The sequence below is a fragment of the Phycodurus eques genome, chromosome 6 (assembly GCF_024500275.1).
Source record: "Phycodurus eques isolate BA_2022a chromosome 6, UOR_Pequ_1.1, whole genome shotgun sequence".
NCBI classification, from domain to species: domain Eukaryota; kingdom Metazoa; phylum Chordata; class Actinopteri; order Syngnathiformes; family Syngnathidae; genus Phycodurus; species Phycodurus eques.
The window spans coordinates 9336209-9359001 of record NC_084530.1 but is presented as its reverse complement, the minus strand read 5'-3'; the positions used below and the strand labels follow the sequence as shown (position 1 = coordinate 9359001).

Here is a 22793-nt window from a genome sequence, read left to right as displayed (position 1 = left end):
TAATTCAACCCAAAGGTGTTCTCGTGGGTTGGTATCAGGATTCTGTGCAGTCCAGTCAAGTTCATCCACACCAAACTCTCTCATCTATGTCTTTATGAACCTTGCTTTGTGCATTGCTCATCAAACACCTGTTTGGAACATCCCACAGGTGAACAGGCTAATTGGGAACAGGTGGGTGCCATGATTGGGTATAAAAGGAGCTTCCGTGAATTGCTCAGTCATTCACAAGCAAATGAACGAGTGCGTGAGAAAATAGTCTTAACAGTTTCAGGACAATGTTCCTCAACGTACAATTGCAAGGAATTTAGGGATTAGGGATCTACGAGTTTCCTCCGCAGGGTGTTCGGGCTCTCCTTTATAGATACGGTGAGAAGCTTGGTCATCCAGGAGGATCTCACAGTAGAGCCGCTGCTCCTCCTCATCGAATCAGAATCAGAATCATCTTTATTTGCCAAGTATGTCCAAAAAACACACAAGGAATTTGTCTCCGGTAGTTGGAGCCGCTCTAGTACGACAACAGTCAGTCAATTGTCAGAGAACACTTTTGAGACATAAAGACATTGACAAAAAACAGTCACTGAGCAATAAAGGGTTGCTTTATCGAGAGGAGCCAGATGAGGTGGCTTGGGCATCTGATTCGGATGCCTCCCGGACGCCTCCCCGGTGAGGTGTTCCGGGCATGTCCCACCGGGAGGAGACCCCAGGGATGACCCAGGACACGCTGGAGAGACTACGTCTCTCGGCTGGCCTGGGAAAGCCTCGGGATCCCCTCGGAAGAGCTGGAGGAAGTGGCTGGGGAGAGGGAAGTCTGGGCGTCCCTGCTAAAGCTACTGCCCCCACGACCCGACCTCGGATAAGAAAATGGATGGATGGATGGATGAAATGCGCTATATAAATAAATTTGCTTTGCTTAAGTTCATATATGTACAGTGTGAGTCAAGGCAGGTGAGCGAATACCTTTGGCAATATAGTGTATCTTGGTGCTCAGTGTACCCTAAGATAGCTAACAGACTGAAGTTGACAACTTTTGAGGATTTTGACTGTTCTTGACAAGATATAGAATTTGAACAGAACTTGGTTCCATATTTCTCACAGGTTTACAAAAACACAAATCGACAACAACGTATATTGACAAACAGCAAATGTGGAGGACGATAACACACAGTCAAGCCAGTTCTTGTGTGCAGATCATATCAACCAAGAAGGATAAACAAACAAAAGTCAGCAGCCATCATGACAAATATGTACACTTGAAGATGTCCTCTGAGCCTTCAAACAATTATTTCTTGACAAAAGAGCTCAGTATGACAATTATAATAATTGTATTCATTTAGCCCAGACCGGTGACCTTTGTTGTTACAGCAGGAAACAGAAAACGGAACATTGCAAACAAATAGGGCTTACATTAAAGCACATAACTGATAGTTAAAACTGTGATGCTCTTTGTCACCAAACATTCTGGAGGTAGAATCAGAATATAGGAAGGAAGATGAAAAAGAAGGAGAGACAGAAGAAAGACTGAGGTTGAGGCAGATTAAGTGGCTGGTAAAAAGATGCAATTAAGCTACCACATCACATGCAATTTGCTGCAAATGCCAAACAAACTGAAAGTCAAACCATTACCAGCAGCCTCTGACAAACGTTACTAAGAGCACACGAGCATGTGAGATGATTCCACCTTTTTTCTTTCATGTTATCCTCTTGTATTTGTTTCCATCCAGCTGGGCAAGTAGATCTATATTCAGTTATTGATTTTATTAGAGCCATTTAATAGATTTGTGCTATTTGTTCTTTGTCCATTTTGTACTCTCTTGCTTATCACACTTTTAAACCCTTTCAAAACTCTATAAGGAAGAGAAAAAGATGATTGGAATTTGTGTAGGGTTATTTTGGCATTGACTAAATGTGGGGATATTTCAGGATTGGCATGAAACATTGGATACATGAAAAGAAAATCCTCCCCGGAAATGGGAGATTGGGCTTTGGATCAGTTCCAATAAAAAGGCCATCCAGCATCAAGGCAGACAAGGGGGAAGTAAATGACAATTCTCAATCACAGCCATGCCTATCACTGCCAAACCTTGCTTTTGATGGCCATGCGACTGTATGCAGAGATCCCACTGGGTCAAATCTCATGTTTGCCAAAGATGGATGAGCATTTAGGCCTTTATCACAATCATTTGCACCAAAACGTTTAATGGGGTTGTACCTCAAGATTAAAATCCTAAAACCCAAATCAGGACAAAGAGAAAAAGTCAAGAAGGGCCAATATGTTTTCCTCTATGGGAAACATGCGTGGTAGGTTGATTATTGCCCGTAGGTGTGAATGTGAATGCCTCTCGCCCGAAGATAGCTGGGATAGGCTAAAGCATGCCTGTGAACCTTGTGAGGATAAGCGGTACAGAAAATGGATGGCTGGATAATGTTCTAACCTATCACCATGCACCAAGTTATTGTAAATAAATATCTTTGGGAAATTGTTATTTGAAACAAGCTCTGATAAACCACTGAATTAATTACAGAATCAATCAGGGTTTGGCCTCCAGACCTTACAGACCCTTTCCAAAAAATTTGAATATCATGGTAAAGTTTATTTATTCCCATAATTCCATTCAAAATGTTAAACTTTCATAGATTAGAGATTCAGGGCCCACATTTAAACACATTTAAACAATTTCAAGTATTTATTTGTTTATTTTTACATAATTTGGGCTTCCAGCTCATAAAGCCCAGGAAATTAGGAATTAAAAATTTTTAATACTGTGAAGAAATCACCGTTTTTGTGGGAAAAAAATAAAGAAATTAGTGTCACATTAAATCAATCAAAATATAGTACTTTCAAAACGATATGTAAATCTTCTATACTTGGTTGGGAATCCCCTTGCTTTAATCACTGCCTCGATGCACCGTGGCATTGGGGCAATCAGCCTGTGGCATTGCCTGGGAGTTATGGAAGCCCAGATTGCCTTGATGCCCGCTGTCAGTTCTTTGTTTTTGGGTCTGATGCCCTTCATTTTCCACTTGCTAATACCAAATAGATTCTCAATGGGGTTTAGATCTGGCGAGTTGGCTGGCCAGTCAAGCAGTGTGATGGCATGGGCATGAAACCAGGTTTTGGTGCTTCTGGCGGTATGGACAGGGGCCAGGTCCTGGTGGAAGGTGAAATCTGTATCTGCATACTGATCCTCAGCAGAAGGAATCATGAAGTCCTCTAAAACATTCTGGTAGACGCGGTGACCTTGGATTTAAGAAAGCAGTTGACCAACACCTGCACTGGACATTGGACCCGAAATCATGACTGACTGTGGATATTTGACACTGGACCTCAAGCAGCTTCGGTTCTGTTCTTCACCCGTCTTCCTCCAAACCCTTGGACCTTGATTCCCGAATGAAAGGCACACTTTAATTTTATCAGAAAAGAGGACCTTGGACCACTGGCCAACAGTCCAGTCCTTCTCCTTGGCCCAGTTGAGACGCTTCCTACGTTGGCTCAGGCTCAGAAGTCGCTTGACCCGAGGAACCCGACAGTTGTAGCCCATCTTCCGGATGTGTCTGAATGTTGTGGTTTTTGAAGCTGTGACTCCCGCCTCATTCCACTCTTTCTGGATTGTTGCTAGATTCTTGAATCTTCTCTGTTTGATAACACTGGGGAGCAATTTGAAAAACAAATTCTGTTGCATTAGATTTTTATGCTGATTAAAACTAAAATTGGCAAGCTGATTCCAAAATTGCAGTGAGTTTTTTTCTAGCACGTCAAGTTTTTTCTCTTAACCTTGTAACCTTGGGCATACCGTTGTAAATTCTATTTCGTTTTATGCTGTTTTTTTAGTTTTCGAAGCTTGTAACTATTACATCTGAGTGTTTTATTTACATAGGTATATATTTCCTTTGTTACACTTTCTTCTCACTTTGCTCAAAAACTTGATGTGATAGAGAAAAACAGAGATCAGTTTTGGATTCCGCACCCAAAAATTAGCTAAAAACAGCTGTCAGACCAACTCATGAGAAAAAGAAATCAGCGTCTTCATTCCTTTTGTGCATTTTTATAGGTGTTGGGTGAGATAAATCCAACACCAACACAACAAAAATTGTGTTCCACAGTGTAATCTGCTGAAGACCAGGGTAATCTCTTTTGCTGGTGCATCTTCTCCTGCTATATTTTGTCCTTCCACTAGACTTTCCATTGATATGCTTGGACACAGTACTCTGTTAACAGCCAGCCTCCTTAGCTATGAACTTTTGTGGCTTACCCATCCTTTGGAGGTTATCAATGATGGTCTTCTGGCCAGTTGTCAAGTCTACAGTCTTACCCATATTGAAACAATTGAACAAAACTGAAGCAATTTAATGACACCGAGGAAAACCTGTGCAGGTGCTTTGAGTTTAGTAGATGATTAGTATGTGACACGCAGTTTAAAACATTTATGGCCTGCACAATTTGGGCTGATTTGTTCACAGTATTCAAAAATTTCTTCTCTTTTCACTCCCTATAATGGCCAAGTGTCCTAATACGTTTGTCTATGTATTGTAGTTTGGAACATAATGACTCAAACTGCATTGCAGGAAATTAATTTTCAGTTTTAAAAAACACCCCATCAGTTTTAGTCTTTAGTCTTTGTGACAGTGAGTCCGGGCTTTAAGCCTTTTTCTTCTTGTTAATTACTGACACAGGCACAATTGCAGACAATAGCCATACATTTTCTGTGCCACTTATCCCCACTAGGGTCGTGGGTGAGCTGGAGACTATTCCAGCTGGCTTTAGACTAGAAGCAGGGTACACAAAGCCTTGAACTGGTCACCAGCCAAGTGCAGAGCTAATATAGACAAACAACCATTCACACTCACATTCGATCACACCTACGGACAATTTATGTTGTCCTTATTTAACCGGAGAAAGCTCTTTTGGGAACGTGGGAGGAAGCTGGAGTACCCACAGAAAGCCCACAAATGCACTGGGAAAACATGCAAAACTCAGCACAGCAAGATTTGGACAGGCTAACTCAGAACTATGAGTCAGACGTGCAAACCACTCTTGTACAGTGTCACTCATATCATATAGAATAAGTAAACATTTTGACAAGAGTTGGTGGAGGGCTAAAAAAGCTAAAAAAAAAAACAAAAAAAACGGGGATGCAGGGTAATTTCACTTTCCAGTAATCCAAACAATGGAAAATGTTCAAAAATTTCACATTATAGTCCATTGACGTCCTTTGATGTCCATCCATCCTTCCATTTTCTGTACCGCTTCTCCTCACTATATATATCCTCACCCCAGCAATCTTCAGGCAAGAGGCGGGGTACACCCTGAACTGGTCGTCAGCCAATCGCAGGGCACATATAAACAAACAACTATTCGCACTCACATTCACACCTACGGGCAATTTAGAGTCCCGTTCACAAAACACACTGAAAAGAGTTGATGAACAGTAGTGCAAAATGTTCATTGGAGGGTATCGTCTAAATTATTGCTTTAAGTACTGACCCCTTAACTAAACCTGCAACAATAATGTTAAGAGATATAGACGTAATGCTAAAGTGATCATAACCGTGTGATCATTTCTGGAAGTGTGGCGGCACCATTGTGAGGTCATCACCACCGTGACAACAAAATATTATAGCACCCACAGGGCACAAGTGTGTGGATGTGTGTGCGTGTGTGTGCATTTGTGTGTTAAAACAGACTTTGATCATTGAGTCAAAAGTCAAAACAGTAATTACTGATGTAAACTCTAAACAGTCTTCTTCGTCCTCCAAATCCATGACTAATCCCAATGAGGAGCAGCTCAGTCAATCTTTAGTCAGTTGGTTCGACTGTCAGTCAGTAAAAACTTCCAGGGACACCGGCTACCCCACCTTTTCATTCCCATGACCTAATCTTCTCTACCTTGTCTCCCCTATTCTATCGTTCCTTTTTCCCCCTCCACAGACATTTATTTTCCTCTCATGCTGCAAGTTCTCAGTTTACGCTTATTTCCTTTCTCCTCCTAGTACCCGTCATTGCCTCCTCCTCTAGCTGTCAGTCAGAGCCACTTTTGCTAGATAAAAGGAAGGCGCTTGACTAATCTGTTGAGTAAACACATTCTTTTTTTAATAGAACCTGCTTCTTTCTTTTGTCCTAAAAGTGCTTCGCGAGCCTCACCCACTTTGTAGCGCAACATTTGTCCTCTGCTGACCTCTGGCCGCCAATCTAGCCTCCCCTCACCTAGTTGATTTTTATCTCTTCCTCTTTTCCTCTATTTATCTGATAAATTACTTGTTATCTCAAGTGTGTTCTATCATTTCATTGTATTCCTGTTTCCTCAATTGAGTTTACCTTTTGCGTAAGTTTGCATAATTTATTCATGTTCTACTGCCAAACAATTTGAATTTGGCAAATGGTTTCCTTTTAGTTTATTGTTTTTTTGTTTTTTTTCTCCCTTTGTCTGATCCTGTGTGTGCTCTGTCCATCTGACATCCCGGCAGATGAAAGGCTCCTGAGAGTAAATACACAGTCAGACCCATTACACTCCACTGTCATTACATTCACCTCAGCTTCCGCTGCCACAGCAGCACAAAGCCTGTCATTAGACAGCTAGCCGCTTGCTATGTGTTAGCTGTTTTTAATCATTAGGAATACCTCCAAGGTGTTTTTCTGGCAATGTTGTACAACCTTCCTCCTCTTCCTGAACTCGAAGTAAGATAATGTTCAGACCACTTTAATAGCACCAATTGCACAGATTACTGCTGTACAAACCATTTGACGTAGATTTACGACTGACCGTGTGCTCAGTGATTTTCATATCTATAAATGCTAGTGATTAGAATTGAACAGAATTATGATAAGTCACCAATTCAGTGTCATCTGTGTCTGTAGCCCTTTATAGGGCATTAAGACATATTTGGTTGAGGTAAACATGATTGCCAGTTGTGATTTCTTCCAGCCAAATAGCTAAAAAAGGTAGGAATAATTATGCAAACTATAGTACATTCTAATTAAATAATGTATGATGAAAGATAAATGCAGCACATTTTTAATTATGACAATACAGTACTTAACAGTTCTAAAAAGAAAAGTCTCCTAATGTGCAAACATTTATGAGGTTAGCTTTTTGAATTCCCAAGTATTTCATTGAGTGCGCTATATAATGTAGGGTTAAACATGGTGTAAATGGTGAATGGTTTGACACAAACATTTGCCACAAAAAAAAAAAACAGCGATTCAAACATAGATGAAAAAAACAGAGAGAGAGCGAAGAGAGTGGTTATAACATAGCTTACAAACCCCAATTTCGACAAACCCCAATTCCAGTGAAGTTAGGACATTGTATAAAACGCACATAAAAACAAAATACATTGAGTTGCAAATCCTTTTCAACCTATATTCAATTGAATACACCACGGAGAAAAGACATTGGGTGCTCTAACTGCTAAACTTTATTGCTTTAGTTTTTATTTTTATTTTTTAAAATATTGTCTTATTTTGAATTTGATGCCTGCAACACATTCCAAAAAAGCTGGGAAAAGGGCAACAAAAGACTGGGAAAGTTGATGAATGCTAAAAAAAATATCTGCTTGGAACATTCCACAGGTGAACACAGGTTAATTCGAAACAGGCGAGTGTCATTATTGGGTATTAAAGGAGCATCTCCGAAAGGCTCAGTTGCTCAACAGCAAGGTTGGGGCGAGATTTACTACTTTGTGAACAACTGCGTGAGCAAATAGTTTTAGAACAATGTTTCTCAACAAAAATTTGCAAAGAATTTAGAGATTTCATCATCAATGCGCCACAATGTCATCAAAGGATTCAAGGCCGAAAACCAACATTGAGTGCCCGTGACCTTCAATCCCTCAGGCGGCACTGCATTAAAACCCGGTATCCGTGTGTAAAGGCTATTGCCATGTGGGCTCAGGAATAAAACCATTGTCAGTTAACACAGTGTGGTTTGATGAGCCCACATTTCAAATTGTTTTTGGAAATCATGTATGTGTCCTCCTGGCCAAAGTGGAAAAGGACCATCCAGATTGATATCAGCACAAAGTTCAAAAGCCAGCATGTGTGTTGGCATGGTATGCATGTCTTAGTGCCCATGGCATGGGTAACTTGCACATCTGACAACGCACCATTAATGCTGAAAGGTACGTACAGGTTTTGGAGCAACATGCCATACGAGCAGCATCTTTTTCATGGACGCCCCTGCTTATTTCAGCAAGACAATGCCAAGCCACTTTCTGCACGTGTTACAACAGGGTCCATAAAATTCTACGTTAATGATTATTTGCTAAAAACAATAACGTTTATCAAGCAAGAATGGGAAAGAATTCCACCTACAAAGCTTCAACAATTATTGTCCTCAGTTCCCAAACGTTTGTTGAATGTTGTTAAAAGAAAAGGTGATGTAACACAGTGGTAAACATGACCCTGTCCCAGCTTTTGTAGAACGTGTTGCAGCTATAAAATTCTAAGTTAATGATTATTTGCGAAAAACAATAAAGTTTATCAGTTTGAACATTAAATATCTTGTATTTGTAGTGTATTCAATTAAATGTAGGTTGAACATGATTTGCAAATCATTGTATTCTGTTTTTATTTATATTTAACACAACGTTCCAACTTCATTGGAATTGGGGTTGTACATCAAGCAAGAATGGGAAAGAATTCCACCTACAAAGCTTCAACAATTATTGTTTTTTGGAATGTGTTGCAGGCATCAAATTCAAAATGGGTGAATACTTGCAGTAAAAAACAAAGTATCAGTTTGGACATTAAATATCTTGTCTTTGTAGTGTATTCAATTGAATATAAGTAAACGATTATATTCTGCTTTTATTTACGTTTTGCACAATATTCCAACTTCATTGGAATTGGGGTTTGTAATATTGTTGGACAATCATGCCGCTCCAGCACAGTACAGATTTACAAATAAGAAGAATGAACAGACACATCAAGAATAAATGTGTTGTATCCATATGAACTGTTTAAAGTATGATAAAAATAAATAACAGCAATTTAGGTGAATAAAAGGAATACAAGTAAAAATTGATTTACTGTAATGAGTGCATGACCTTTAAAGAAAACGTATGACGGGTAATGTAATGAATACGGTAAGGAGATTTAAAAAAAAAAAAAAAAAAGAAGAGAATGGGAAAGATACGGTGGTACACCTTAATTGATGTTAAGTAGACAAATGAATAAAAACATTTGAGACACATCTGTCTTGAGTTAAGCCAACATAAAAAGGGCTTGCAGTTTGATAATGCAACTTGACAAATACTTAATCTGTATGCTTTTTTTGTTTGTTTTAGAGAAACTCATTGTGGAAATAGCCTCCGTTTTAGGTCTTATTCTGGTATGCATCATGAGAACAGACATAGACATACAGGGATGATTAGAGAATTAAACACAGATAAATGATAAATACTGGAGGAATGACAGAATAGAAGACAGTTGGGTCTTTGTACCTCCGCCAGGTCAGAAAAGAGGATTTGGCTGGCGCCTCGCCTGAGAACGTCCCAGTAACTCCGTGCCACAAACTCTTGATTGTCTTTTTTTAGCACCTGTAGGGGTGGTCAAGCAGGGCCAGGGTCAGTTCACTTCCAACACCACCACTACAGGAAGTAGCTTATCCATTTTGCCCATAAACTCTGTTTTGTAGTATATAATATCAAGTCACGATGTGCCGTGGCACCACTTGATCCTTAACAAACTACCCAACACACTACTATTTATCAAGCGGTTTACAGTCTCAAGGAAGTGGACTATTAAAACCCTTATGCTAATTAGATACTGTGTATATGAAAATCTGACAATAAACGTTTATTTTAAAGATTAAGAACATACATTCCCACATTAGAAGGACACAGGAATGAAACTCATCAGTGGCAAGCACAACAGAAACTGGGTCAGATCAGAATATCAACACAATTTGTGTTTTCGCCATAAATTCAGATACTAGGGACTTGTGAGTTTATGCTAGTATATACAAGAAAGATTATGTGGGATCTGATGGCCATAGCACTTTCACCATTTTTTGTGTTTATACTACCACATACAGAAGCAAATTATGTGTATGTGTGTGGGGGGATTATCTCTTCAAAACGGAAATGTTCTGCCTAAAAGCATGACTTCTGTCCTTGACCATGACGAAATGCTGGTTGTACTAAAGTGTGCTGCCTCTAAAAAGTGCAGCTCCTGAGTTCTGACCATCTAACTCTAATTTTTTTCAGGGAGAACACTATTGACACCTTTTTAACATGGCTGTGCCCGGCTGTTAAGAGTCTTTGTGACAAACCATCTTTCCACCACAGCACTTCCCACAGCTCTGACTACCTCGGATGAGCAATCCTCAATCAGCAATGTTTAGTCAGAGACAAAATGTTCCATTTCATTCCTGGTTCAATTTGGAAAGTGTTGGATGTGTATTAATTACAGTATATCTTAACAGTGCCCCACCTCATGTATTTCTCCTCTTCATGAAATACCACACAGGTATTACGCCTCCTTAGTTAGCCCTCTTTCTATTCATGCAGAAATTAATCGCAGAGTCGATGGTGAAAAAAAATAATAATTAAAAAAAACATCCAGCCTTGGCTACATTCTGTCTGTTTACCTGACACTTGCTTCCTTCATACCTTCACAAATACATACAATACTGCCACATGTAAGCTCTATAACTAACATTAAAATATCACGAATAGAGCAGTATTCATTGTTAGTTCATATTCTAACATTGCATAATCCACATGTTAAGATATTTAATATGGTTGCCATTGCAAATGAGAATCTGTTCTCAACTGCCTTGCCTGGATAAATAAAGGTTGAATAAATATGAGGCCACCAACAAGTACTGTTTTAGTGTGACTTATTTAATCTGGGAACACTTATTTTTCCATTTACCCTTTAATCACGTTCTTAAACTGTCTAAGGCTAGCAAAAAAGAATACTACGGGGGTATGTTTTTGGATACATACGCTGTTCATGGGGGCAACCTGATATCCATACAGCTGCATACTCTACCACACAGAAAAGAGACATGAGGGAGAGAGAGAACACCAAAGCATGCAGTCAAAGAGAAAGAAGGAGAGAAGATAAAAGACATGTTAGTACATGCAAGGAGAGGTGGTGGATACACTCTGCATAGGGACATGTCATTTCCAATGCATCTATGATTATATCTTAGCGGCAACACACATTTTGTAAAACATCAACATATTTTAAAATGTGCGTCGAAAGATGATGGATCTGTATATTAAATGCAAAGTATGTAATATACATAGTGTCACAAAAAATCTGATATGTAATATACATTTTTCTCAATCAGACATTTAAAATGTGTGCATTAACAATATAAAAAAAATTCCGTATTGACTAAACACTCTGATAAGATCTGTAGATTCTCAGAGATTTTCCATGGGTCAGAAGTTCACTAACATTTTCTGCTTAACATGGGTGAAGACATTGTCCAAACTACTCTATAACAATTACTCATGTCAGCATATGCATACTTAAAAAATGGCTATGAATACAATAAAATGTTGTTCCTAAACCTTAATCACAGAAGCATGGAATAAGACAAATTATACTAGAGTATATCCATTTGATCCAGTACACAGTAGGGATGTCACTGTCATGGTACAACAGAGAAAAGAAACTTGTAAGGCAGCATGCACTCACTCATGGTTACATGACGGGTTATTATCCTAATACCTCCAAAGATAACAATTAATTTGTTATTCCATGATTACGGTAATCATTTACAATGCATCCACATGCACAGGTTTGGCACAACGGTTCAATAAGCTCAAATGCACAACACCACAGCAACTGTTGCACCACAATACCTTTGTGGATGTATTTCAATTATTTGATACATTGTTTACTATTTGGATTGCAATGATTAGTCTCAATAATACAATGGCTCAGTGGCATCAAGTTGAAGTCTACTTGGACAATCCATAACTGTCACACAGTTGGTTATATTCAGGACAATTGGGAAAATGTGTTGTTTTTACATTTATGCTATTATAAGTATCCTGGATCCCACATTTCTGATGACCAACTCACTTACCAACTGTGCTGATTTCTCAGCATCCCCTTTCCTCCCTTTCTTCTCATTTTTCTTCCGGAAAATCTCCTGAAGCTAGAAAGAGTTCAAGAATAAAGAGTTCAAGAATAAAGATCTCTATGACATGATTAAAGTCATGTTTTTTTAATTCACTGTAATCAACTATAAACCTTACAGTACTGGCACTCATGTCCCCTTAATTTATGCAAGTCAAGTGATTAACCTAAAATTCATTTATTTTCCGCTTATTACAGTAGATTAAAACACAACCTACGAAATAGCCATGAGAAAGGGAACATCACTAATATCAGAAAGAAAACACAATAGAATGTAAATGTCATGGCTGAACAGTTCTCCCTTCCTATTAGCTACTTACCACCAAGAACTCCCTCTTGTCCACCATCTGGTTGCCATCTGCATCAAACATATTGAAAGCAATCTTAAAGCCAGCATGGGGCTCTGCAGTAGAAGAGAACACACATGGTGAGAGTTATTAACAGTGTGGTAAAGGCAATTTTAACTCCCCAAATAATACAGTCATGAGGGGACAACGGTCAGATAAAGTACAAATATGCAGTAAATGAGCATGACCTTCAATTCAATTCATTTCTTCAATTCAAATTTAAATCTTTGCCTATGGCATAGCGGTTGAACAGCTTCCCAGAATGAATTGTTTTTGGACCTCAGAAATTCCCCTGGATTAACCATTTTAATGGCCACTAGTTTTGCTGCGATTCAACCAGCGTCACAACGTCACAGATGTAACGGCCAATAGAAAATGTCATGTCATAGCACCTTTGGAAATCTATTTAAAGTTGAGGAATGCTCATCAAACACCTGTTTGAAAAAGAAAGTGTATTGCATGGAGTTTTATTTAAAATTCGATATGGGCGCCAGCATTAGCCACCAGTTTCTCAAGCCGCCTGGGAACCGCATTAACTGATTTCACAAGAAAATCTTGTGGGATGGAAGATATAACTTCTCGTATTCGCCCTTCAAGTTCTTCCAAAGTCATTGGTTTGGTAGAATAGACTTGCTCCTTCAATCATAGAACATACACAAAAAAATTTAGAAAAATATTACAACATATGAATAAATTAAAAGTATTTTAAAATAGGGAGGTACTTTTCAATCACCCTGTATATATATATATATATATATATATATATATATATATATATATATATATATATATATATATATGTAACCCTGTCATATTGGAATGAAAGTGTCGGCTACACCCTTTTCATAACCTCTTGGTGGCGGTGGCATATGAGAATAAAGTGTACACCTTGTTCACAACCTCCTGGTAGCGGTGGCATATTGGAATTAAAGTGTACAGCTTTTTCTTAACCTCTAGATGGCGGCATACATTTATAAGATGTGGAAGTTTTGTGTCATTTTCCCCTCTACCTATGTATAATGTGCACTATTGACTTTTGACAATTTTTTGAGGAATAAAATGTGCATTGTACACGAGAAACTTTGGTCTCTCAAATAAGAAGAGTGCAGAGACAGCAAGCTAGAGTATATAGGGACTCACTTGTCAGGATGCAGAGCAGGAACAGGTATTCCGTATATGAGATGATACCTAGCAACAAGACCATGAGGGAGTTAGCGTGAGCTTGGCCTCTTACACACACATGCAATGACACACGATTCTACAGTAATATCTTTCGATGTATCTCCTTGAAGTAAACCAATAGTCCATTTGGCCACACACTATTTCCTTCTACATACACCCTTGGTGTCAAGTTAGGATCTGAGTGTGTGTGTGTGTGTGTGTGTGTGTGTGTGTGTGTTTTAGATCCTTTCTTGCTTCTGACCCATTAACACTCTTCTTCGATTTCTGTCTGATTGTCCAGATAGTTCAGGGTGACTTGCTTGAGTGTTACGGGACAATGCTTTCTCGTGGATGTGGATGTATACGTGTGTGCGTGTCTGTTTGGATGTGTGTTGGTGAACGTGATACCAGGTAGAACCAGTTATAGGCTTGTGTTTCCTAATGCGCAACTACTTTGTGTAAAGGAGTTAATTTAGACCAGAAGACCCTCCGGCCCCTTGTAGCTTGAACATCACAATAATCAAATCATGCAGTCAAACTACTAAGGGCCCTCTACGAGATAGATATAAAATAGTGCCGCTGGTAATTCTTGGTGCCGTTCTGCAATATCATTATTTTATTAATATCTGTTCCTAACCTTACTACATTTTTAAACAACACCAAACTGTATTTTTCTATATAGTATGATTATAATAAAACGACAAAGGAATCTTATTATCAAACATGAAACACACACAGCATTCCATTTAGTTGTGTCATTCTCAGAAACCTGTAGCCATTCCAAGGAATTTAGCTGTTCCAACGCAGCATGGGAATACGTGTCTTGACAAACACAGTTTGTATTGCATAAATATCAGGACATTAACTGACATATTGCAACATTAAAAGGCGTAATGCCCACAGGTATACATCCCCTTTTAGACAGGGGGGTTGCTATACTATGCTATCTCTTTGGTATTGTATACTTATATGAGGAAAGGAGAGGAGGAAGGAAAGGAGAGAAGAGGTGGTTTATTTTTAGTTTGGTCAGCAGGTTGTTTGGCTGTCAGGAGGGACAGCATGCCTCCAACCTCGGATTAGAGACACCTACTGTGACTAACACGAACACACACATTGGCAGGTAAGCCCTGAAACTAAGTAAAATATAGTGTTTGAGATGTGAGCCTCACAGATTGATAAATGTAATCTTCACCAAGTGAAGTAAATAATGTGGAAAATAAAACACTGACACCAAAATCACAATTCAGTCTGTTATGATCGTTCGACAATTATTTAACCATTTCACTTACTCAGATAACAGTTACAAATAATAGTTTAAGTGCGCAAGGTGGCTTTTCGATTTGTAGCATGTGTGCAGTGTGTGTGCAGTTATGCACATACAGTATACATTCGTGTGTGTGCATACCTCGTTCTCTCAGGTTACGGAATAGTTTGGAGGATCCTCTCCATACAGGGGGAGTATCTGATAAGATTTTCTCCAGCTCCTGAAAGAATATGAATTAAGGTCACTTGTAAAGATTCTCATAGATATTGGTAAACAGGTTTCATTCACAAGGTTTACATGCAGCTAGTGTCCTATCCAAAAAAATAAAAAGATCATTTTGAGAGAGAAAAAAAAATGGGTCTCTTTATGCACAAAACACATGCTGAAAATGTACTGAACAGTGGCCCAAAAACGGAGGTACAGACCATACCATTGGTTACCTACAACATCCCAACCATAGTTAGTGTATATACAGCATTTTATGTTTTTCTACATATTAGGGATGTGCATATAATACAGGAAGACAAATTGAACATGTATTAGGACTTTTTCAAGACCATTTCGATCATCCATCCATCCATCCATCCATTTTCTGAGCCGCTTCTCCTCACTAGGGTCGCGGGCGTGCTGGAGCCTATCCCAGCTGTCATCGGGCAGGTGGCGGGGTACACCCTGAACTGGTTGCCAGCCAATCGCAGGGCACATACAAACAAACAACCATTCGCACTCACATTAACACCTTTTTAAGTTTAATTTAAATTAAGGATTTAATTTCTGAAAATCAAATTTGTAAGGGAGAGTCCACTGTGCTAGAGGATATTCTTAATGTCACACTGTTAACGACATTCTTGTAAGTTCTACAGTTGTTTACCACATACCATACAGTAAAATATTTCAATGTAATTATATATTAATTAACTAGTTTCCACTGCATCATGAGATTTTGGTTGATGTCACACAAAGTTACTGTATTTTGCGGCAGAAGCCGCATCGCTCCCAGCATCCATTGCACCTTGAAATGTTGAACTGTTGCTGTAATAAAGACATTAATCCTTAATGTTCATGAATGATCATGATTAACGTAACATTAATAATGTGTGTTAAGTTACCCGTAGCTCGCTGAATGTGTGTCTTATTTAACTTTCGCGTTACATTTACGGTACGTGGCACTTTGTGATCATGAAACCCTGATTGTGGGTTGTGTGCGATAGTGACATCCCGGTAAGTTTAGCTGTATGCTAACAGACACTAAGCAAACAGTTACCTGGTGACTTATCAGTTGCATAAGATACATTACAAGTGTGAGCTTCTTTACAATTGCTCAATGTGGACCAATTCTTCCCAAGTCAAAAGAGCTCCTGTTTTCCATGTGTGACTTATCAGCACCACAATCCCAAAAAAAACATTGATTTAAAAAAAAAAAAAGCATATAGTCACTGTCGTGACTCTGACCCAGTTGCCAGAACCCCCCCCCCCTCTCCCATCTTGATAAACTGCATTCTTCCCAGCGGCCCGGCTGTGAGACTGCCTCAAGAAGATGCCTAGTGGACCCTAAACTAATTAACATCTACCCTCAAAGTCTGAACTCCCAAGCATCAAAGGCCCCCAGATGTTTCCACCGGACCACCTGTCTTTCAATAGGAACAATTGCTGGGACAAGGGGACACTCACTGGCGTAGAGAGGAACTGCAAAGTCAAACCGAGGGACTCTCATTTGATGTTTCACCAAGGGATAAATGTCTGATATTTCACGAACTCTGCAGAAATATTCCAAATGTATGCATTGATGTCTTTGTCAATGTCTCAACTTTACAAGCGCAACTGCGAGATTTTGAGAATTGTTTGTCTTGATTTGACTCCAAGCAGCATGAAATGTAATTTGAACCATAAGCAGTTGATCTGCCAAAACTAAAGTTTAACCGGTCAGTCCGATACGCTTGACCTCCGAGTAAAGAGTACAGTTGAGGTTGATTTTTAAACCCATTTTATGGGTCAAAAATGGGACAAGATTCAAGCTGATGGGTGAGATCTTCTCGAGGCTTCTCCGTCCCTCTTGCCCATCCCCCCATCCAGGGTATTTAACTCTTAACTCCCGCCTTCTGGATGCTCCGGTGTTTTTGGCATGTGTGTTTTTCTCTCTTTTGTTTTCCTCTCTTCGTGTTATGGCTGGCATCGAGCCAGCCACGGCCTGGCCTCAGCCACCCCTCGCCCCTCCCCTTTCTTTTGTTCGGGCACACGGCTCAGTAACCGCGAAGGCCGGGATGAGAACAGACTCGGCTACCCAGCCTATCCGTGAGCCAACGCTAGGCGATCAGAGCAGCTGCTACTAAGGTACCAGGTATGCTTCCAGCCAAGCGTGATTGCTCTAAAACAGCTAGCGAGCCCTTGAAAAGGCAGGAAGAGAAACGGTCATATTCTCCCAACAAGGCGTGACGAACAACAATTTTTCTTTTTCCGCCTCGTTTGTTTTTGTTCCATTTTTGTGTATCTTTTTCTTCTGCAACCAACCCTGTCTCCGTGTTTCTGAGACACGCCCAGAGAGACTACTCCCAGAGACCAGCTGATGTACTTCGTGAGTAGACACTGCAAGTGTTTGCCACACTGTACAATATTAGTGCCTAATAATTTCAGGGAAATTACTAGCTCCAGGTAAAATCTCTTTCCCGTCCGGAATGAACGCGTTTAACGCTCGTGTTTTCAACTTTAGTCCAACACACAATGTTCTATTTCCCTTTTCATACACCTATTTTCCTTCTTTTTATCATTCTTAGTGTTATTTTATTTCTTTAGTTAGACCCCTTTGTGTGTTTCCCTGTAGATCCCTTGTAGATGTCCTTAAATATTCTATAAAATTCCACTCTTGGTTGTATTTTGTGTGTGTTCGGAGTTTAAGTAAGCCTCTGTCATCGAGAACTAAAAATTTCACGTGTAGCAACTTTCAGATTACGAAACTGATAAAAAGGTTTCTCGTCACTTTCCCTAAATTTTATACATATAAAAAGTGATGTGGTGCCCCTTTACGAGACAGATTAGTTTGATTTTAACGATTAAATTTAAAATTACGCTAAGCCGGAAGTAACGCAGGCGTCGCTTCCGGCTTATTATTTTCTTGTAAATTTATTACGTTTTCATCTATCCATCCATCCATTTTCTGAGCCGCTTCTCCTCACTAGGGTCGCGGGCGTGCTGGAACCTAACCCAGATATCAACGGGCAGGAGGAAGGGTACACCCTGAACTGGTTGCCAGCCAATTGCAGGGCACATAGAAACAAACAACCATTCGCACTCACATTCACACCTACGGGCAATTTAGAGTTGTCAATTAACCTACCATGCATGTTTCTGGGATGTGGGAGGAAACCGGAGTGCCCGGAGAAAACCCATCCAGGCACGGGGAGAACATGCAAACTCCACACAGCCAAAAACCACCACATTCAGACGCATCCGGGGCCGGGGATTGAACCCCGGTCCACAGAAATGTGAGGCAGACGTTCTAACCAGTCGTCCACCGTGTAACCATTACGTTTTCATTTCAACCCATATACGCTACATAACTCTCTGTTTATAGTGTGTAATATCAACCAAAATCCCATGTATTTTACTGGTATGGTATGTGGTAAATAACTGGAAATAAATAACTGGAGAATTTACAGCAAAGTCTAAGTGTAATGTAATATTCTGTATGTTCCCAGCATGCATTGTGATATTCATGGCTCCACAGTGTTAAAGCATTTCGGTGTAAATAAGACACGCGTATATAACAAGAGATACATGCAACAAAATGCGATAATATACGCAAGAGAATGATCATAAAAATCGGTTGTGTAGCAATACTGAACACTAACAATACGGCACCATTGCAGAAAAGCATTGATTTATATACTTCGATTATATACAGACACTTTCCAAAAAATTTGAATATCATGGAAAAGTTTATTTCCATAATTCCATTCAAAAAGTTGAACTATCATAGATTATAGATTCAGGGTCCACAATGTAAACAATTTTAAGTATTTATTTGTTTATTTTTACATAATTTGGGCTTCCAGTTCATAAAACCCACAAAATCCGAAATTTTAAAAATTTTAATACTGTGAAGCAAATGAGCCCAGATTTTGCAGGCCATAAATGTTTTAAACTGAGTGTCACACACAAATCATCTACTAAACTCAAAGGACCTGCACAGGTTTCCCCAGGTGTCATCAAATTGCTTCAGTTAGGTTTAATTGTCTCAGTTGGGTTCAACATGGAGAAGATTGCAGACTTGACAACTGGCCAGAAGACCATCATTTCTACCCTCCATAGGACGGGTAACCCACAAAAGTTCATAGCTAAGGAGGCTGGCTGTTCACAGAGTGCTGTGTCCAAGGATATCAATGGAAAGTCTAGTGGAAGGACAAAATGTGGCAGGAGAAGATGCACCAGCAAAAGAGATGACCGTGGTTTCAGCAGATAATCAAGCACAGAAGATTCAAGAATCTAGCAGAGATCCAGAAAGAGTGGAATGAGGCGGGAGTCACAGCTTCAAAAACCACCACATTCAGACGCATCCGGGAGATGGACTACAACAGTCGGATTCCTCGGGTCAAGCCACTTCTGAGCCTGAGCCAACATAGGAAGCGTCTCAACTGGGCTAAGGAGAAGAAGGACTGGACTGTTGTCCAGTGGTCCAAGGTCCTCTTTTCCGATGAAAGTAAAGTGTGCCTTTCATTTGGGAATCAAGTTCCAAGGGTTTGGAGGAAGACTGGTGAAGAACAGAACCCAAGCTGCTTGAGGTCCAGTGTGAAATATCCAGTCAGTCATGATTTGGGGTGCCGTGTCCAGTGCAGGTGTCGGGAAACTCTGCTTTCTTAAATTCAAGGTCACTGCAACAGTCTACCAGAATGTTTTAGAGCACTTCATGATTCCTTCTGCTGAGGATCTGTATGCAGATACAGATTTCATCTTCCAGCAGGACCTGGCCCATGCCCATGCCGCCAGAAGCACCAAAACCTGGTTTGAAGCCCATGTCATCACAGTGCTTGAATGGCTAGCCAACAAGCCGGATCTAAACCCCATTGAGAATCCAAGGGGTATTATCAAGAGGAAAATGAGGGGCACCAGACCCAAAAACAAAGAAGAACTGACAGGAAGCATCAAGGAAATCTGGGCTTCCATAACTCCCAGCCAAAGCCACAGGCTCATTGCTTCAATGCCACAGCGCATCGAGGCAGTGATTAAAGCAAAGGGATTTCAAACCAAGTATTGATTAACATATCGTTTTGAAAGTACCATATTTTAATTGATTTAATGAGACCCTAATTTCTTTCTTTTTTTTTCTACAAAAATTGAGAATTGTGATTTCTTCACAGTATTCTAATTTTTTGAATTCCTAATTTCGTGGGTTTTATGAGCTGGAAGCCTAAATAATGTAAAAATAAACAAATAAATACTTGAAATTGTTTAAATTCTGTCCCTGAAGCTATAATCTATGAAAGTTTAACTTTTTCAATGGAATTATGGAAATAAATAAACTGTTCCATGCTATTCACATTTTTTGGAAAGGGTCTATACATATGGATTAAGTAGTCACAGTATGTGTTCATGGGAGGAAGCTCACTGCAGGGGTCAAGAGACAGGAACCAATTGCTGCTCTTGCAGTATCACCTGATTCAGGTAGGCTAATCAACTAGTATTGAGCAGATAGTGCACAGTATTTTGAACGATTTGCAGCTTGTGTATGATTACAATGTATCAAGTGGTGCCTGACTCCAGAATCCAATTCAGACTATTCACCTCCCTCTTTTTTAAGTTTTTTTATTATTTGTTTATATATATATATATATATATATATATATATATATATATATATATATATATATATATATATATATATAAAGTAACTTACTGGCGACACTGATAAGTCATTGTAAAAACCCTAAAAAACTTCTAACAGTGCAGAATTGAGTGGATTGAGTGAAATTGATTGTAAATGGATTCTATTTTGAGGCAACTGAGTTCAAACGGAGTGCAGTTTTGGCTGCAACCAGCAGAGGCGCTGTTGATTCATTCTCAACTCGTTTCTAAAAAAAGAAAACCAGAGCGTCAACTATTGGAAGCTGAGCAACTTCCACTCAGGCCGTCCCTATGGCACAAACGCTCCAGGCAGGATTATTCTGGTCAATGCAGGAGTAGTTCAGAACAATAAGACAGGTATTGTCAGGTTCCAATAAAATTAAGAGATTAAAAAAAACTGTTGATTAATTGACTGTTGATTTTCCTCATATTGATCAAACAAATGTAGTCAAATGATAATCAGTACTACTGTATATCTCATGATGAACATGATATGAAACTAACATCATCATATACCTTATATGGGAGGTAATTAGGAAGTCTCATAAACAAATTTGAGATTTAAACAGACAACCACATGCAAACTAAAATAGATGCTGACATCATGGAGGTAGAAAGAAGAAAGAAGCTTTTAGAGTGTGTCTCCCACCTGTTTGGTCAGGGACCTCCAAGGCCTCTTGTCTGCCAGGGAGCCATACAAAAGCGAGAAAAAGAAGAGAAAAGAGAAGAAGGTTTGGGTGGGCTCTGTCAGATACCATCTGTATTATCTACAAATGGGTCTTAATGTGCACGCTACAGTCACAACAACACACACGCACGCATTCCCGTACACACACAGACACACACGCACACACAAACACAGAGTCACTGTACTATATACAACTGTGATCATCACAGGCCCATCTAAAGTGCCCTGTGTTCGTCTCTGTCGTAGGTGGAATGTCCCAGTAAAAGCACATACTACTTTTGTTCTGTTTTATACAACAAAGTTCATCTTAATTGAACTTCAAAGAGGGCATTAGAGGATGTCGGCTGCTGAGAAGGTATGTGTGGCAGTATCATATGTCAGGACCAGCACAAATGTAAACACTCATACAGGTGCATAGTTTGCATGCAACAACTGCCCACTTAAGCATAGAATTTAAAAAAATATATTGTGTGAGGAAAACTGATGATAAGGGTAGAATCCAAGTAAGTTCTAGAAGTTTGGATGCTTATTAGATCTAATAAACCAAAAATGGGAACAAATGGAATGTTGACTAAAGGGAGGTCTGTGTATGTCAGTGTTAATGTGGTTATGTGTCTGACTAACATTAACCTCAGACTAAACAAAAGCTGTAAGCCCATCTCTCCTTCGAGGCTGGCCCGGCAAATTTTTTTTTTTTTTTTAAAACCTGTCCTGTCCAGGTCCATGGCCTTGCAGAATGGTGGATCTGTATGCCTTGTGCTAGAACAGTTTTGCTGTGCAACAGGGGAGTTTGAAATACTCCCTCTGCTTATTTTCACTTTTTTTTATTATTATTTTGTGTTTATTGAAAATGCAGCCAGACAGAAAGGGGTTTTAGGGGACAGACAAAGGGATAGAGTGGACAAGGGGACGAAGGGTGAGAACCACAGCAGAACAATAGTGAGACAGGTTCGATATTTGAAAATAAGTAACATTACAACAGTCATTTGTAGATTGGGAGTGGAGACACACCCCCGGTAAGGACATGCAATAACTAACAAAGAGAACAAGATAAGGGAGGACCAAAAAGGGCAGGACAGGATGTGGGGAAATGAGCAAGGCAGTGCTACTGACGAGTGGTGCGGTGGGATTCTTTTTGAGTGTCTAAACACCTGTAAGAACCTGTGAATTGATATGTTAGTATAACTTGTGTTGTTATTAGTGGTCCCAGCACAAGCTATTAAAGCCTATAGCATGTCGATCGAACTTATTAGTGAATGAACACCGTATCACATGCATGTTAGTCAACTGGTGTACGGAGTTGCTGAGCCGGCACATAGAGGAAGGGTGAGCCCCCCCAGACCCATAAGGAGGGGGGCAAGTCAGTGAGCCCGTCCAGCAGAGGACCCAACCAGGGGGGCG

The 22793-nt window shown here is 39.7% G+C and overlaps 1 protein-coding gene across 5 annotated transcripts in view; it reads right to left on the bottom strand.

The window, feature by feature from the left end:
- micu3a (mitochondrial calcium uptake family, member 3a) overlaps nucleotides 1–22793 on the bottom strand; it is a 41209-nt gene that overhangs the window by 8564 nt on the left and 9852 nt on the right. For 3 of the 5 annotated variants that reach the window (XM_061680605.1, XM_061680604.1, XM_061680606.1), the window contains exons 3-9: nucleotides 21354–21385; nucleotides 15011–15089; nucleotides 13585–13632; nucleotides 12418–12500; nucleotides 12045–12116; nucleotides 10948–10989; nucleotides 9439–9534 (exon numbers count right to left, since the gene is read on the bottom strand). In XM_061680605.1, the coding sequence (XP_061536589.1) occupies nucleotides 9439–9534; nucleotides 10948–10989; nucleotides 12045–12116; nucleotides 12418–12500; nucleotides 13585–13632; nucleotides 15011–15089; nucleotides 21354–21385 (452 nt within the window). The remainder of the gene's footprint in view (nucleotides 1–9438; nucleotides 9535–10947; nucleotides 10990–12044; nucleotides 12117–12417; nucleotides 12501–13584; nucleotides 13633–15010; nucleotides 15090–21353; nucleotides 21386–22793) is intronic. The other 2 variants (XM_061680607.1, XM_061680608.1) reach the window with 2 other exon arrangements.